Here is a 17251-nt window from a genome sequence, read left to right on the forward strand (position 1 = left end):
ATAGTTGTTTATATGTGATTTTGGATATAAAATTTATTCATAGGTGATGAGTATAGTTGAGGATTATAGCGGTGATGAAAGTAACGATGAAAGGGAAAAGAAAGAGATTTTACAACACATGGAATGTTTTAACAGATTATTTGTTGTTGCATCTTCTTCCATGCAATTATATTACGAGAAGTATATATTGAGGCAACCATGCATGGATTCAAAACAGTCAGGTGAGACATGGATCCGAGAGATCCTTAACGGTCACGAATCACGTTGTATGATTAATTTTAGGATGTCTAAAATGGTATTCATAAGTTTGTTGAGAGTTTTGGAGACAAGATACAACTTGCAAACTTCAAGAAACATATCTTCTACTGAAATGTTGGGAATTTTTTTATACATCTTGGGCACCGATGTGAAAGTTTCTCAATGTCGAGAAAGATTTCAAAGGTCTGGATCAACAATAAGTCGACACTTTGCAGTTGTGCTTGAGAAAGTTTCAAGGATGGCCACTGATCTAATTGCACCCGAAGATCCTTTTTTTAGCTCAATACCCGAACAAATACGTAATGATTCTAGATATATGCCGCATTTTAAGGTTAAAATTTAATTTTATATTATTATATTTTAATATATTTGGTCGACTAAAAATATGCACGAGATTAATATGATTATTTGTTCAGGATTGCATAGGTGCAATTGATGGTACTCACATTGCCGCTATTCTTCCACCAAATGAACAAATTCCCTATATTGGAAGAAAATGTATCCCAACTCAAAATGTTATGGCAGTATGTGATTTTAATATGTGTTTCACATTTGTCATGGCTGGATGGGAAGGATCGGCACATGACAGTAGAATATTTCTTGATGCAATTCAAGATCCAAAATAAAAATTTCCGCACCCTCCAAATGGTTAGATATTTTGTTTATATGTGATTTTTTAAATAATAAAGTATAAGTTCTTTAATTGATAATTTTTATTAAAAAAATTCTTGAATTAATTGTTTGTTATATTATGACTTGTAGGAAAATATTATCTTATTGATTTTGGATATCCTCAAATGAAAGGTTATCTTGGACCATATAGAGGTCAGCGATATCATTTACCTGACTTCCGTAGAGGTAGACCGATATCTGGTAAAGAAGAGGTATTCAATCATGCACATTCATCATTACGTAGTGTGATTGAACGAACTTTTGGTGTTTTGAAAAAAAATAGGTCATTTTAAGGGATATGCCAAGTTATAGTTTTGAAAAGCAAACGATGATCGTTGTTGCTACAATGACGATACACAATTTTATCCGAAAACATGTCTGTCGAAATGATGCAGATTTTATGGAATATGAAGATATTAACTTAGCATATGAGAATAATATTGATTCAGAAAATGTGCATGGTCGAGAAAGTGATGATAATGACGACGATGACGATGATAGTGATGATGATGGTGAATCAAACAATTTAAGTGGTTTTGAAATGGAATTAACAAGAGATGTTATAGCTTCCAGTTTAATGAATTCACTTTAAATTGTAAATGCTATTGTAAAATTTTTAGTATTTATATTTGATATATAAATATTATCCCTTTTTAAAACTTCAATCTAAATATATGTAATATTTTAATTTGTTAGGTTTATGTTTTATATGTTATGTTTACATATAATATGAGTTATATATTCAAATATATTTTAAAATAAAATAATACAAATGTGTTAAAAGCATTAATTAAAAATAAAAAATAATTTTTATAATAATACAATTGTGTCAATATCTAATTACAAATATTTAATTATTATATTTAAATATTTAAATATAATTTATATATTCTAATTAAATTTAATAAATAATTAATTTTAATTACTTAGAAATATTTAAAATTAATATTATATATTAAAATTTTAACAATAAGTTATAATAATTTTTTTATATTTTTGCTAAAATATCATAATATTAACTAATTTGAACATTATTTAAATACATATTTGTTACTTTATAATATCATGTCTAAAATGATCATTTTATTCTTCAAAAGCACTTTTTGACAACAATGCCAAACATTCAAAATTTTCAAAAGTACTTCTCAAAAACACTTCTCAAAAGCACTTTTCCACAGCATTTTTCAAAAGCACTTTTCAAAAGCAATAAAGAACTGGCCCTTAGTTTATTCCTGACCATCTCGTTAGAATGTAGCTCACACCATAACTAGACAAACTAGGCGTACCTTACCTTTGGCGATACCCTTATTGCCTAAGAACCTTTAACATGCTTACCAATCTCTTTTTCTATACATATTCACACATTTCAAAGAGAAATCCTTACCATATACTCTAACATTAGCTATATGCCTCCGCATGCGCCGGAAGTGTCAATTGGACAGATAGGACCATGCCACTTAGATTCTTTGGGTTACTCGCCTAAACTCAAGACCCGCCAATACAGGGTGTTACAACACTTCCCCACTTAGACGAGACCCACACTTAATGGTTTTCATTAGAATTTCAAATTTTCATAACTTACCTCATGATAGATGTCACCATCATATTAGAGGACTTGAACAATCATATCTTACTTGACTTCTCTCGTAAGATTACCTCTAATTATATCTATCATTTCAACACCCCTTTTTACTTTACTGCAACAATTGACTGCCTAATTTCCTATCTACTCAGTCTATTCTCTACTTTCTTCATCTTCATCTACTCAAGGTACTAATCATTCTTCCCTTATTTTCTTTTTCTTTCTCATACGCTTGTCATTAAAATAATTCGAACCACCACTCGAATGAGGGGCTGAAGCCAAGCTAATCATGTTTCTTTTGCCAGCCTTATTCCATTTGGACCTTATGGTCACGAGAATACCTTGCTTGGGGTGAGAACCCAGTCAATTACCTGTAGTACCATCGAGGACGAGATGACTTGGTATCTTGGAGTTCGGGGTATTCGAATCCCAAACTTCACTTACATTTTTCAATGACCTAGAAAATGTCGTTTAAGTAATAATACTAGAGGTTTCATTTCACCCTTAATTATTCTAGAGACCGATTTCCATCTACCATTAAATCCCTTCTTCTATTTTGTCTTAAATAAGTATGATATTGCGTTACGAAAGTTATTAGCTTTATCTTGGTGACGCTGGTAGCTTACAACATTGACTATTGCATGCATTATAAGCCACCTATGTTGAAAGTCTTTTAGAAGTTGTATCAATTGAAGGTAATTCGATAAGGCATTTCTGCTAGTAATGCCCATTTTAGTACACATTTTGAGTGTGAGCCTATTATTCAGAACAATATCTCAAACCTCTATCAGAGGAAAGGAAAATACTTAAGGTTCATCTGTAGGCTTGAGTCTAGTTTTGGTTTTCCAACCGGATGGTCCCTTCTGAAGAAGAGCACTTGCAACCAATGTCAGCCAGTGGACTCTGAGTTTGCTAATGTGTAATATAAACGATTAAAGAAGGGTTGTTTGCTTAACTTAGTGGATCTCGATTCAGTTAGAAACGTGTTCCAATATTGTTTACAGGAAGTGAGCCATAATGGTTATCAATCAGAGGATTCTTTCAAATGGTTGAACGATCTTAGAGTGCCATCTAGTTTCGAAGCCTGCTATATAACTTAGATTAAGACTTGGAAAACATTTTGTTGGGAAATAAAAGAAAGCCACCCTTCTATTTTTATAGCATTTTTGGCTTTTCTCCTCGAAATTGGAATCACACTATTAATCCTTATACAACTTCTGCTTCTACTTCTAGTTGAGCTAACTTTCCTATTGATGGTGCAGAGCCTTCATCATCTTCCAGTTCTCAAGACATGGACATCTCGTCTATTCTCAAGGGAGCTCGAAATCTAGGAAAAACCACTACTGCTTCATAAAAGAAGGCAACAACAAAGAAAACTAAGAAAAGGATTAGAGTAGAAGAGAGCACTTAGGAGTCTGGTAGTAGTGCTTGCCCTTCACTAATAAGGCATAGGTCACATAGGGAGTCCGTGACTGCAATTGCTCATACACTTTAAGTTCCTACTATTCTAGAGATTCCATCTTCTCTAGAGGAGTTTGTCATTCATCCAAATTCTCCCATGCCTTCATTTGATCCTTCATTGTCAGAAAGTCTGTCAAAGACGATCCTTGTGGTTCAACCAATAGTTCTTTCTTCTCAATTACCTGAGGTTGTCCCTGTTGGAATAGGAAGTATATTTTTGGCGAGCTCTTTTGGAGTCTTTGCCAACCCCCACACCTCTTAGCACCATTTCCAAAACAACTACAAAGTCTATTACCTCCTCAACTAAGAGAAGCTTTCTTTTCTTACCTCGTATCCACTTCAAATGAGGACCTTTTAATTGTTATGGCCCAAGTCTCAGTGATTAGGTCTGTTGAGCAATGTCTTTAGAGTGTGGCTCTTAGAAATGCCAGTCAGCATTACAAAAATAAAATATTTAATTTAGAAAAGGCTGTAAAATTTGGCAAAAACTCTTTGGTTGAACTACGCTAGCAATATCGAAAGGCTACCAATTTGATTGGAAATCTGGATGCACGACTTTCAACTCTAACGGGAAAACACAAAGATGCTAAGACTGAAAATGAGTAACTAAAAGAGGAAGTCAATTCATTGAAGGATAAACAGCTTACCTTAGAAGAGAGGTTGAGAGCTATGGGAGAGAGTCACCAAGCAGAACTAGAGAGCCATCGTCGTTCTCATGATAAAACCTTCAAGAAAGATTAGGAGGACACAAAAAAGAATATCATCGAGGCCTTACCAGAGTGGAAATCAAATTTGATTCTGCAGGCCCAGGTGGCTGTAAGTCCTCTTGATCTTAGGAGAGTGAACTTCGATTGTCTCAAAGATGTTTCTACTTATTCATTTAGCTTCGATGTTTACCATACAAAAGGCGAAGAGTGGGAAACTTTCCAATGAGAGTGGAGGTAACCAAAAGGTTTTATCATTCCATCCATGCCTGTTGTTGAAAACAACAATGAGGGCTTAACATTAGAGGATTAGATTCCAAAGGGCGTTTTTTCTACTAAAAGGGTCCCTACCGAGCCTACTGATCAGCCTGATGAAGGGGAGAATTAAAATCTATTTCTTTTTTCATGTACTTAATTTCTTTTTATCTTTCATTTTTCCAAACTTTGAACCGTGTAATATTTTTCTTTCTTATTAATACTATCATTCCCTTACCTTATCTACTGTCTTACTTATTATTTCATTACATCTTTTACCTTACACATAAACAAAGTTGCCTACTCATACCTTAGAGACTAAGCTAGGCTCGGCGTATTATGCATACAGAGCTCATTCACTTTCATAATTTGAGAACTGACTAAATCAAGATTTAATACCAAAACTTGTAACGCCCTCAACTCGTTCCGATTCACCGGATCCGGATCTCAGGTGTTACAACAAAAATATAGGGTTATGCTTATATATTCATACCAAACTTCCATAAATATTACAACTTAATTAAATTAATCTTTCAACCAAAATCTCAATTGAATATACATAGGACAATTATTATTGTATAAGAATTTCCACTTCAAGGGCTTTCAAGCGAACCTCATAACTTAATTACATTATCTCAAAGTGTAAATCTTAAATAATGCTACTGAATACATTTATGCTACCAACCCATTCTGTATGCATAATAGGTGCACCCTGTCATTTCCTTGGCGTACCCCTAGCATTGCCCCTCCTAGCGTAGACCTAAATTAAGTTACTTGCAACATAATGTACAAATGTAAGTTCATAAGAACTTAGTGAGATAAACACCCATTTACCTGGATCATTTTGTATTTCACATCTGGTAATTTAACTCACCATCTCATTGTTCTTTGTTCTTCAACTTCTCCTTAGCGAATACTTTCCCAAAATGCCATTCTTCGTACCATAGATGTTACCCTTGACTCTGAACTCATGCCATACTTTCCGCATCTTTGATACAATACTCACATTCTTCTTTATGCACTTTCGTGATTCCTTAACCATACCTATTTTAGAGGTCCATACAGATAAAATATTATTATTCTTACATACATACTCTAAGCCATCGTTTCTTTGAAATCTATGAATGATTTCGTACATAGATAGAAGATACATTCTTTAATTATATGATTTGATCCTTTCTAGAGAATACCCTTTTTATTTTAATAATTACAGATAGATAACCTTCTTCAATTTACCAGACATAACCCTTACTCAGCTTTTTTTCTTTAAGTTTAATTAACCAATACATCGATTTTGCCACATGCTCTGGTGCATTCTAGTTTCTCTATTCTTGTCTTAAGACCATGCAAGATATGCCAAAACATTTCAAATGAAACTCGCCACAAAGGAAGCTTATTAGAATATCTCATCGAAGGTGTAACATGATATGCCATAGGGAGTTTTCCTTCTGAGTTCATTTCAATTATCGTTCCTTTAGAGTTCGTTGTGGATGCCATTTCTTTCTCTCAAGGTCCACCACAAACGCATTTCCTTCATATAGTTACCACAAGGGCCATTCTTTAAAGTGCACCACAAATGCATTCCCTTTATAGATCGTCACAAAGGCTTCCTTTTCATAGATAGCCAGAAAGGCTTCCTTTTCATAGATTTCCAGAAAGGTTTTTTTTAACGTGTTCACGATAGAGATTTGCCTAGACTCACATTTTGTGAGGTTTGACCTTATTGTCTTGGGTCACGTGGAGAACCCCCTTTGGGTAATCACCTTCTTTTAGTTCTTTTCCATATGATGTCATATCCCAGCTATGGTTTTATACAATATGGTGTCATTGTCATGGACTTTTATTTTTAAAGATTGTGTTTAAAGTCCCGATGGACCCTTTTTTTTTATTGCACCACGGTGAATAGACACATACTCACATAACAGACCTTTAATGAATTATCATATATCTCAAACATGCTCTTACAGACATATTCTCGACTCTAGATTTCTTATCACATACTTTTTACTTATCAGATTCATACAACCTATACATGAAAAACTTATCCAACATTAATATATCAACATACTCATCGTACTACCCTTTTCTAATCTCAGTTCATAGTTCATACACGGGAATCAGCTTAGGGACTCACCTTACACCCACGAACAGTAGCTTAATCTCCAAATCCAAACACCCATCCCGAAATCTCAACAATTCATTACTTATAAGACATAGGGATATTATTAAAACTCATTCATATAACTTTTATCATCATCTCAAACCTAGATAACCTCCATGCAACACCTTACTTCCCCGTGTTACTCTTTACGCACATAAAACATCCTTACTCTTTCAGAAGTCAACATGCAAGTCCATAATACTTACCTAGGATATGAAACAACCTTCTGCATGAACTCCGATCCTTAGTTTCAGCTTAGTAAGAAAGATCCTCGATCAAGTTTAAAGCAAGTTAGCAATGGTGTTTTTTTAAAATAGAAGGAAGAAGATAACTCTCCCTTTCTTATAAAGCTCATATCAATATATAAATGTAAAACCCATGATTTTATAATGGAACTTAACACGTGTTACCAACTTACAAAATTTCCTATATTTGTGGCTTACAACTGTAGAGAAATATATACAAGAATCCAAAATTTTTACGTATCCTTGATTTATCCCTTAGTTCATTCTGACCATCTTATTAGAACGTAACTCGCACCATAACTAGAAAAACTAGGTGTGCCTTACCTTTGGCGATACCCTCATTACCCAATCACTCACCAATCTCTTCTTATTTACATATTCTCACATTTCAGAGAGAAATCCTTACCTTATACTCTAACATTAGCTATACACCCTTTGCATACGCCAGAAGTGTCAATTGAGTGAATAGGGCCACGCCACTTAGATTCTTTCGGGTTACTCGCCTAAACTCAGGACCTGTCAATATTGGGTGTTACAAAGGTAATTCATCAATCACAATCATTTGTGCTAACCCTTTACTATATGCTTATTGATCAAATCTCCAAGTTGAAAGATGCCCTTCCTCCTTCAACTCCTTTACTAGGTAAAACTAGTTGCCATTGGCTAGTGTTAACAATATTAGTAGGATTTTTCTTACATGAATTGTTTATGCTATTTCAATGACCTCGTGCCATTTTTTTCTCATCACAATAAAATTCCTTTTCACAATAATTACATTTAGCCTTACTTACACCCTCACTATTAATAACCTTAGTGAAGTGAGACCAAACTTCTGATCTTTGAGGGATGACTTTTCTTTTCCTAGTAGTCCCCCCTTTTTTTGGCTTGAAGCTTCACCTACTGAATTTCTAAAATATGTTGAAGTGGGACTAGGAGGTGTAACACTACCCTCAACAGATGTTGGTTCAGTGGACATTCTGCAATGTATATACATTTTAATATGGTTTCCAAGAGTTTAATTCATTCTATAAAAATAAAGAATCTTATAAGTTTTGCAAAACTCAATAAGACTCCCCATTAAAATGTTTTTTTACCATAAATAAATGTACAATTTAAGTTAAGCAAGTTGTTTTTAATAAATACTAAAATCTTATATAAGATAGTGTAATCGCTTAGCTAAAAATTTATTAAATTTGATCATATTTCTTTTCTTTTGAAAAAAAAATTGAAGTATTTCCACACTTTTGGAGCACGTCAGCATATGATTGACGACAATGTTTAATGTTAAGTGAAATTAAGATTTTGCATATGTTAAATCCATAAAACCTTTTACTTGATGGATAAGAACTCTTAGGAATTCGAATATTTAACTATGGATGTGTTAAATTTTTTTCTAGAATACATGTTAAACAAGCTTTATTTGATAAAATGTTTTTAAATAGAAGTTAAAGTTGAATAAAATTGGAAAAATTGTATATCCAAATGAAATCTAAGAAATATAATTTTGAACCTACACTTTGAACTCTTAGAAAGGTTTTTGAATCAACCATTAAATCAAGTTAAAATAGTTTCAATTAAGTTAGAATTTTTCAATCAAATTTAAACTATTTTAAAACAATTCAGTATAGCTTTAGACAAAAAAGTATTGATAATTTTTGGCCAAGTATTGATAGTTTTTAAATATCGATACCCCTCCAAAAATCGGTACCAAATTGACATTTTGTTTCTCAAACGTTTCAACTAAGTATCGATCTAGTATCAATATTTTTCATAATGTATCAATAAAAGTTCATTGGTACCTATATTTCTGGCTCCATCGGTCACTAAATTTTATATTAAATGCTAAAAATATTGATACCTTGTTAGCAAATATCAATACTCGTGATTGCAGGTGAATTAAATGCACTAGTTATTTCATCCCCAACGACTCTATTAATTTCTCCAACAACCAAAATGACTGGAAATCAATTAGGGGGTATAAATACCAAATTCCAAAGGTCCTACAACTAGAAGAAAGATTATCAATCTTAAATATCAATAAAAAAATAATCTTGTGCTTACAATTCTCAACAATTTTCTTTAAACACACTCGCGAGCTTTCATTGTATTCATTTAGATCAAGTGTTTCTCTTTGTAATTGAGCTTAGTTTGCAAACATTTTGATCCTGTAAGTGTTTGTTCTTAGTTTGCTTATTAGTTATTCTCTTTGAGAGGGTTTTGTCTTAAGGTTTGGGTAGAAACCTTAAGGAATTTTGTTAGGTTAAACATTATCCTCAAAAGTTGTCAAATTAGTGAACTTGGGAAAATATTTAGTTGTGGAAAGCTAAGGTAGTGGAGTAGGCAATTGGGGAATACATTTCTATCAGTAGTTGGTGTGCTCAAGTTTTATAGATGAAACAACAACTTATGGACTATGGAATTGATGTAGATACCATTCCTATCAAGTGTGAAAATACTAGTAACATTTGTCTCACTAAAAATCTCATCGAACACTCTAGAACTAAGCATATTGAGATTAGACATCATTTCATTAGAGATCATGTCCAAAGAGGAGACATAGTTCTAGAATATGTTGACACTTTGCATCAATTAGCTGATATTTTGATCAAATCTTTAGATAATGAAAGATTTTGGACACTTAAGAGTGAATTAGGTATTACTACCTTACCTTGAGTTTGTGTTAAAATGATTTCATGCACTTTGATATTTTTAAAATTCTTTTTGACTTAAAATTGATTGAAAAAGCATGTATGAAGGATTTCTATGGATCTTATGTGCAAATAGTAAGGGGGAGTTAATGTTGCATGTTTAATCTATTTTGACCTATTTGGTCTAGTATACAAATTTTTGAATTTCTTTGAGTATGCTAAATTAAACTTTATTTGAAGCAAATGTTCAATCTTCACATATTTTAAGATATTCAATATTCATATACATCATGCTTTAATTCTATACAATTAGGTGTATGAAGTCATTAGAAATGGCGAAAATGATTACATCTTTTGAGTTAATTTTTTTCTTATTTCTATGTGATTGCACCTTAATGCTTCTTTGTATTTTAAGATATTTCAATGCTTATTTTGCAAATGTTAGTTCACTTGTTCTTTATTTTTAATATCTATCTTTAGACTAACCATTTTTTTTTCCTTTTAAGCTTTATTTGTTTATTTTTGACATAACAAAAAGGGGAGAAGAGAAAAGTAAATTTAATTAGTATTTGGTTGATTATTTTTAATGACTAATCTTTTAATACTAACACCTAAGTGACCAATTTTTCACACTCAAGTCTTTGTTTTAAAATTATAATATCAAGTCTTTGTTTCAAAATCATAAAATAAAGTCTTTGAGGGAAAAAACAAATTCAAAAAAAGAATTACCAAAATATTTTGTTATATCAAAAAGAGGGAGATTGTTAAACAAGCTTTATTTGATAATATGTTCTGATATAAAAAATTAAAATGTTTTTAAATAAAAGTTAAATTTGAACAAAATCAACAAAATTGTATATTCAAATGAAGTCTAAGAAATGTAATTTTGAACCTACACTTTGAACTTTTAGAAAAGTTTTTGAATTAACCTTTCAATCAAGTTAGAATATTTCAATCAAAGTTAAACTATTTTAAAACAAATCAGTATAGCTCCAGATAAAAAAAGTATCAATAATTTTTGGCCAAGTATTGATAGTTTTTAAATATTGATACCCCTCCAAAAATCAGTACCAAATTGAAATTTTGTTTCTCAAACATTTCAGCTAAGTATCGATCTAGTATTGATATTTTTCATAAGGTACTGATAAAAGCTCATTGGTATCGATATTTCTGGTTCCAACGGTCATTGAATTTTGCATTAAATGTTAAAAATATCGATACCTTGTTAGTAAGTATCGATACTCGTGATTGTAGGTGAATTAAATGCACTGGTTATTTCATCCCCAACGACTCTATTTGTTTTTCCAACAACCACAATGGTTGAAAATCGATTAGGGGGTATAAATACCAAGTTCCAAGGTCCTACAACTAGAAGAAAGATTATCAAGCTTAAAGATCAATAAAAAATAATCTTGTGCTTACAATTTTCAACAATTTTCTTTAAACACACTTGTGAGTTTTCATTGTATTCATTCAGCTCAAGTGTTTCTCATTGTAGTTGAACTTAGTTTGCAAACATTCTGATCTTGTAAGGGTTTGTACTTAGTTTGCTTATTTGTTATTCTCTTTGAGAGGATTTTGTCCTAAGGTTTGGGTAAAAACCTTAAGGGAGTTTGTAAGGTTAAACCTTGTTCTCAAAGGTTGTCAAATTACTGAATTTGAGAAAATTCTTAGTTGTGGAAAGCTAAGGTAGTGGAGTAGAAAATTAGGGCCGAACCACTATATATCGACGTGTTCATTGTCTCCATATTTTTCTTAGCAACCGTAAAAATTTTAAAAGGCCAATTCACCCCCTCTTGGCCATTTTGAGTTGATTATTTGAGCTAACAATACATTATGGTCATTATTCAAGCGGTTTCAATTAGCAAATAAATATATTATGTTCTTTTTACCTTAACAAAAATATATTTGGGAACTCTTTAAGTGATAGAATTTTTTTTGCCTCATTCATTAAACTTTTAACCTTTCCTTTGCAAAAAGAAAAAACCTTAATATTTTCAACCCTTTCAACAATTAAAAAAGAAAAGCATCTTGAATTTCTAATTCATTTCTCTCTCAATTTATTCAACATAAAAATCACAAAATAACAAAATAAATCAACAAAATGCAACAAATAACATCTAATTTATAATAAATAGCAACACTCATACATATAGGTAAATAACTAATAAAAATATTTTCAATACAAAATAATAAATAAGGTAAAGTACTCTTTGAATAAATAATAATAAACACAAACCTTCTAAGGGCTAGGTGATCTGGGATACGATGATGACCTCCCACGTCTTGCTGCTGGTCCTTTGCCTCTGTTTTAAAGATAATAACATACAGAAGTAAGATCCCGAGACATGGAAACACAATGTTCACATTGTCTTGTTAACACGTATATCTTCTTCTACAACTAAACTTTAGCTTTATAATTAACGAGAACTAGAATACAATCAGAAAGTGATATTACTAGTACTAGCAATACTTCTGGCCCTGAATACATCATTCTTGTAGTCACAAATTATCATGCTGCCCAAGTCCAACTAAACATCAATTAGAAGGGGCCTGAAAAAGCGCTAGCATAAGCTCAAATTTATTCATTCAATGTAGTCAACCAAACTACAAGAACTTTCACCCTATATAGCTAAATTTAGTAAAATTTTGCTTTCTTTCTTGTAACCTAATAGAGAGAAATAACAAAAGGAAAAACATATAATTTAAAAGAAAATGCACTAGAAGAAAAGGTTTTGTTACTAAGCTATATTATCTATGAGGTGAGAATGACCTTGAACAAGAATGAACAAGTTTACAAATTGGAGAATGGCTCCGTCTACGACTTAGAGGAGACCTTCTTGGAGGACTACGTTTACGCTGGACGGTGGTGACTAATGGTGAGCATGTTATCGGTGTTGGGTTGTCGGTAGTAGGGATTTTGGGAGATTTCAAAGGACTTTCAATTTTGGGAGATTAGAAATCAAAATAGGGTTAAGGATTTTCCATTTTTTTTATTTTTAGGATTGGGTTGGGTTTATTAATTTTATATTGGGTTGGGTTTATATTGGCTAGGTAGGAGTGTTAGGGGTCGGTTGGTGGTTGGGCCTGAGTGGGCAGTGGGCTAATAGCTTAATACATATAAAATATAATATTATTTATTAAGTTCAATTAATTCGATTGGTTAATTTAGTTTTAATCGAAGTTTGAGCACCCAGATAATAAAAGATAAGAGAGAATTGACTTCGAAAATATTTTAGATGAGAGACTTTTTTGCTTTTAATTTTAAACCATCACAAAGGGTATATAAGAGAATTATTATCTTCCATTTGGACATTTTTTTAATACAAATGCCTAGAACTACTCACAATCCCTCTCCAACCCTTAAATAGGAGGACAAATGCGTTTCAATGCACTTGAACCCACGTTCTCCTGCATAGTCAACAATGTCAATACCAACCAAGCTAGAACTCATTTGGTCCCATATTGGAAACTTTGAACATATAATTTTTAAACACCAAACATTTTCCTTATAAAAATACTATACAACAACGGTCTAAAGAACATGAGTTTAAATGCGCTTCAACTTCAAAACTTTATTTAATATGAAGAATGAAAAATTTCTTAATCTAATAGTTAAACCATATATAAGAAATTAGCTATGAATCTTAATCATCGGATTAGCAAATTTTTCATCATTACTCTTTTCCATTCTTCAGATTATAAGCATAGAGAGAATTATATATAGTTTAGATATTTATAAAAAAATTAATTAATTATAAATCTAAGCCTAACGTTGACCCATTGAAATAACTAATGGGTTAAGCCCAAACAAGTAGCTCCGCTTCATAAAACCTGAAAAACATCGATTAAACAAAACGAAAACGCAAATAATCACTCTGAAAACGGCCAACTCTTGAGGCAGGAAACTTGAAGCCGAAGAGTTTGAAGCAGTTGCTATAATTTTCTCTTTAAAGAGAGCAAGGTGAGAATTTAATTGTTCCCTGTTTTGTTACTTAGACAGAAAAGCAAAAGAATAGCACTCTTTTGGAACTTTTTTTAGTGTCTGGTAAACTTTACCAATCAGCTGCGTACCATTTATTCGATAAAAAGCTTTAATGAAAAGAGAAAAATACATCTTAAAAAATAATGAGAAACAATATGGGTTGTTGAAGGTTATACTTCTTTCTATGTCCATTGCTGTTTCCGACACCCTCAGTGATAGTTATTGTTTGGGTTTTTAGGTTTTGTTTTGATTAACTGTGCAACTGGGTATTGCTCGCTGCAGTTAAACCAGGAAAGTCTTAGATCACTTCATTGCGTGGTGTTTTGATTTTTGACTGTTGCTACTGCTATGGCTGCGGCCAAGACTCGGACAAGTACCTTCTCTCGAAACCTTTCCACTGCAGCCCCATCTCATGGCCCCGGACTTAAGTGTGGGCCAAATGGCACGGTCTTTCTATCTTCTGGGATACCCGATCTTGACAGTAATGTCATACACTCTCTTATTCTTATCACTGTCTAACTTTCTTTTTTGGCCTTGCTTTCTCTCAGTTCTTTGAGGTGATTTGTTCTGTTATTGAATAGTTTTTACTTGATATTCAGAGATACTGGGTGGTGGGTTCCCTTTGGGAAGTCTAGTTATGGTGATGGAAGACGCAGAAGCACCTCATCACATGCTTTTGTTGAGGAATTTCATGGCTCAGGGACTTGTTCTCGGCCAACATCTTCTCTATTCTAGTCCAGCCAGAGATCCAAGGGGTTTCTTGGGTACTTTGCCTAGTCCTGCTGCATCCAAAGATGACAAATCCCGGGAACGCGATCCAGATCAGGTCCCTTTTTTTCTTTGTCTTCTTCTTCAGTTTTGTTTAAAGACTAAGAATGTGAATGGCATATTAAAAAAACTTGCAGGAGAAAGGTCTGAGAATTGCTTGGCAGTATAAGAAGTATTTTGGTGAAAATCAGCTCGATGGACAAAGAGGTAGTTTATCCCTGGTATATTCTTTGTTCATTTTGCTTGCAGGGTTAACAAACGTTAATGCAGCTTGCTTTTGTTTCTTAAGTAAGAGTAAGAAAAGAGTTACTCTTTCAACTCGTAACACTTTATCACTTTTCAGTTTAAAACTTGATGCATTAAGGTGTTTGTTTGAAAATGCACTCTTCCTGACCCTTGTTCATGCTTTTCACTCCTTAAACTTCTACTCATAGCCCTTTATGTGAACATGGTGCAGATGGTAAACATGAGTACTCTAATGAATTTGATTTGAGGAAGCCCCTAGAGAGGCACTTCATAAATGGACCACGCATAGATTGTGTTAGCATCCAAGATTGTCCTGATCTTTCCACTCTTCGAGACCGTTGTGCAACATTTTTATCCCAGTTTCCACGGTATCATTGTTTGCTTTCATATTTATATATTCATGGGATTGGAAACATTTGACATGCAGCCATATTTGTTAATATTTTATTTTATTATTATAGCCATCTCCCTACAGCTCTAAGTATAATCCTGTATGAAGTTCCAGAGTCCTATTTTTAGGGTCTCAACTAACTTGCCATTACCTTATTTCCCTTTTTCTTTCTTTTCATTTTGGTATATTTATCAGTCATTCCTTGTTCTCTTTTGGCTATGTCATAGAAATGATGGCAGCATTTCATGTGCTGGTCGTATAGCTATCCAATCATTTTGTGCTCCACAATGTGCGTATTCGAACATGGTTAGTGGAAAGTTTTTAATATTTTTGTTAAACTATTATAAATTCCTTTTTATTTTTCCTTCTTTTTAATGGTTCCCTTGCAAGTGAAGAATATTTTTAAATGTTTTTGCGCCTTTTTTGGACTGTGGAAGTTGTAGTCTTAGAAGTCACTTTGATGCTACATCAATTTTCGGTTTGTAATTCATTACTTCTGCTAATATAAACTATTGCAGGAGTGGGATATGCTTTCATTTATTAGATCTCTCAAAAGCATGGTCCGGTCTTCAAATTCAGTTGCCATAATAACCTTTCCTCCTTCCCTTCTTTCACCATCCTTCTGTAAACGATGGCAGCACATGGCAGACACATTACTTTCTGTCAAGGCCATTCAAGGTTTTTTGCCCGTCTATACCTTGTGCTTATTGTGTTCGTTTTTTTTATTTCAAATTTGTATGGACTTATTGGTCTCATTTGATGCTTCGGTTAGATGAAGACAAGGAATTGGCACAACTTCTCACCGGTTACCAGGATATGGTTGGCTTTCTGAATGTGCATAAGGTTGCACGCATCAACACACAGGTTTATTAGCATGAGCCTAAATCCTGGTCTTGTACAGCTTGATCTATTCATTACTTAGAGATCTATGGCAAGGTAATTGTCAGTTTTACTCGTATCTTGCACAATTTTACCACTGAATTATAAACCGCACCGTGATCAGGTTCCCGTGATTCTTGAGGCAACAACCTTTTCAATCAAGTTGCAAAAGCGACGGTATTTGGTTTTAGAATGTCTAAATCAGGCCCCTGTCGATGGTTCAAGTGGAACATCATATGGCACGTCAGGTGGTTGCTCTAGTTCCTCCAAGACAGGGAACCTTGACTTTTGACTGCATACCACAGAATAATTCAACTCATGATAGCAACAAAATGAGAAACAATCAGAAATCAAGACCGTAATTCTCCGTTACTATGATATCAAAGGTTTTCCCAAAGTCAGCCGATGCAAGAGCAGTTGAGAGAACCAACCTGCCCTAACAACACAGAATTTGAGCTTATTGTCTTGGTGGTCTCATTCTCGAACAAATCTCTTGGTGAGCCAAAAGAGATTGTTTTTTGCTACATGTAACGCAGGAAAATCTATGAACTCAACTCAAAGATACCACCGAGCACTTATTAGCTGAGCTTGCTGTAATCGACATTTTTCCATAGAAGAATTTTGGTCATCTACTTTACAATATCTTGTAGTTTATTTAAAACATGTTTATTTGATGCTTTGTCCATAAGTTAATCCAGAGTTTTTATACCATTCTTCTAGCTGCCAACTACCAAAGCTATTAAGCTTGTATAAAAAAAAAAAATCCCTTTTTGGGTATTTGAAAATGCATATAGAGGTGCTTATAAGTTGGGTTTGGATAGACTTATGCATGAATTAACTCATTTAATGTTTGCCTAAACTTGGTTGGCCCAAAATATGGACATGAAATTGTCTAAATCCATCTATATTTATAAATGGTTAATTTAAGTTCATTTTAAATCTATTTATATGATCTTTTTAAAAATCTAAATATATGTTTATATTGTTTTTAATTTA

General features: G+C 33.0%; 1 protein-coding gene and 1 long non-coding RNA gene across 4 annotated transcripts; both read left to right on the forward strand.

The window, feature by feature from the left end:
- Positions 1-104: 104 nt before the first annotated feature.
- LOC107941197 (uncharacterized) lies at positions 105-1328 on the forward strand. The gene is made up of 3 exons (XR_005922134.1): positions 105-589; positions 675-906; positions 1021-1328. It is a non-coding gene; the product is annotated as an uncharacterized lncRNA (long non-coding RNA).
- Positions 1329-13776: 12448 nt separating this feature from the next.
- LOC107945346 (elongator complex protein 4) lies at positions 13777-16966 on the forward strand. Of its 3 annotated transcripts, none has more exons than XR_001696518.2 (9): positions 13777-13950; positions 14254-14452; positions 14571-14797; positions 14877-14946; positions 15197-15353; positions 15604-15682; positions 15895-16054; positions 16149-16312; positions 16380-16621. XR_001696518.2 is itself a non-coding variant. In XM_016879303.2 (9 exons), the coding sequence occupies exons 2-9, from the start codon at positions 14320-14322 to the stop codon at positions 16545-16547; spliced, it is 1086 nt and encodes a 361-aa protein (XP_016734792.1). In that variant the 5' UTR covers positions 13777-13950; positions 14254-14319; the 3' UTR covers positions 16548-16966. The 3 variants fall into 3 exon arrangements, 2 of the variants coding, with proteins under 2 accessions (XP_016734792.1, XP_016734795.1); XM_016879303.2 differs by having other exon boundaries at positions 16149-16240; positions 16380-16966; XM_016879306.2 differs by having other exon boundaries at positions 13814-13950; positions 14210-14452; positions 16149-16240; positions 16380-16966.
- Positions 16967-17251: the final 285 nt, after the last annotated feature.

Source organism: Gossypium hirsutum, chromosome D12, assembly GCF_007990345.1.
Source record: "Gossypium hirsutum isolate 1008001.06 chromosome D12, Gossypium_hirsutum_v2.1, whole genome shotgun sequence".
NCBI lineage: Eukaryota > Viridiplantae > Streptophyta > Magnoliopsida > Malvales > Malvaceae > Gossypium > Gossypium hirsutum.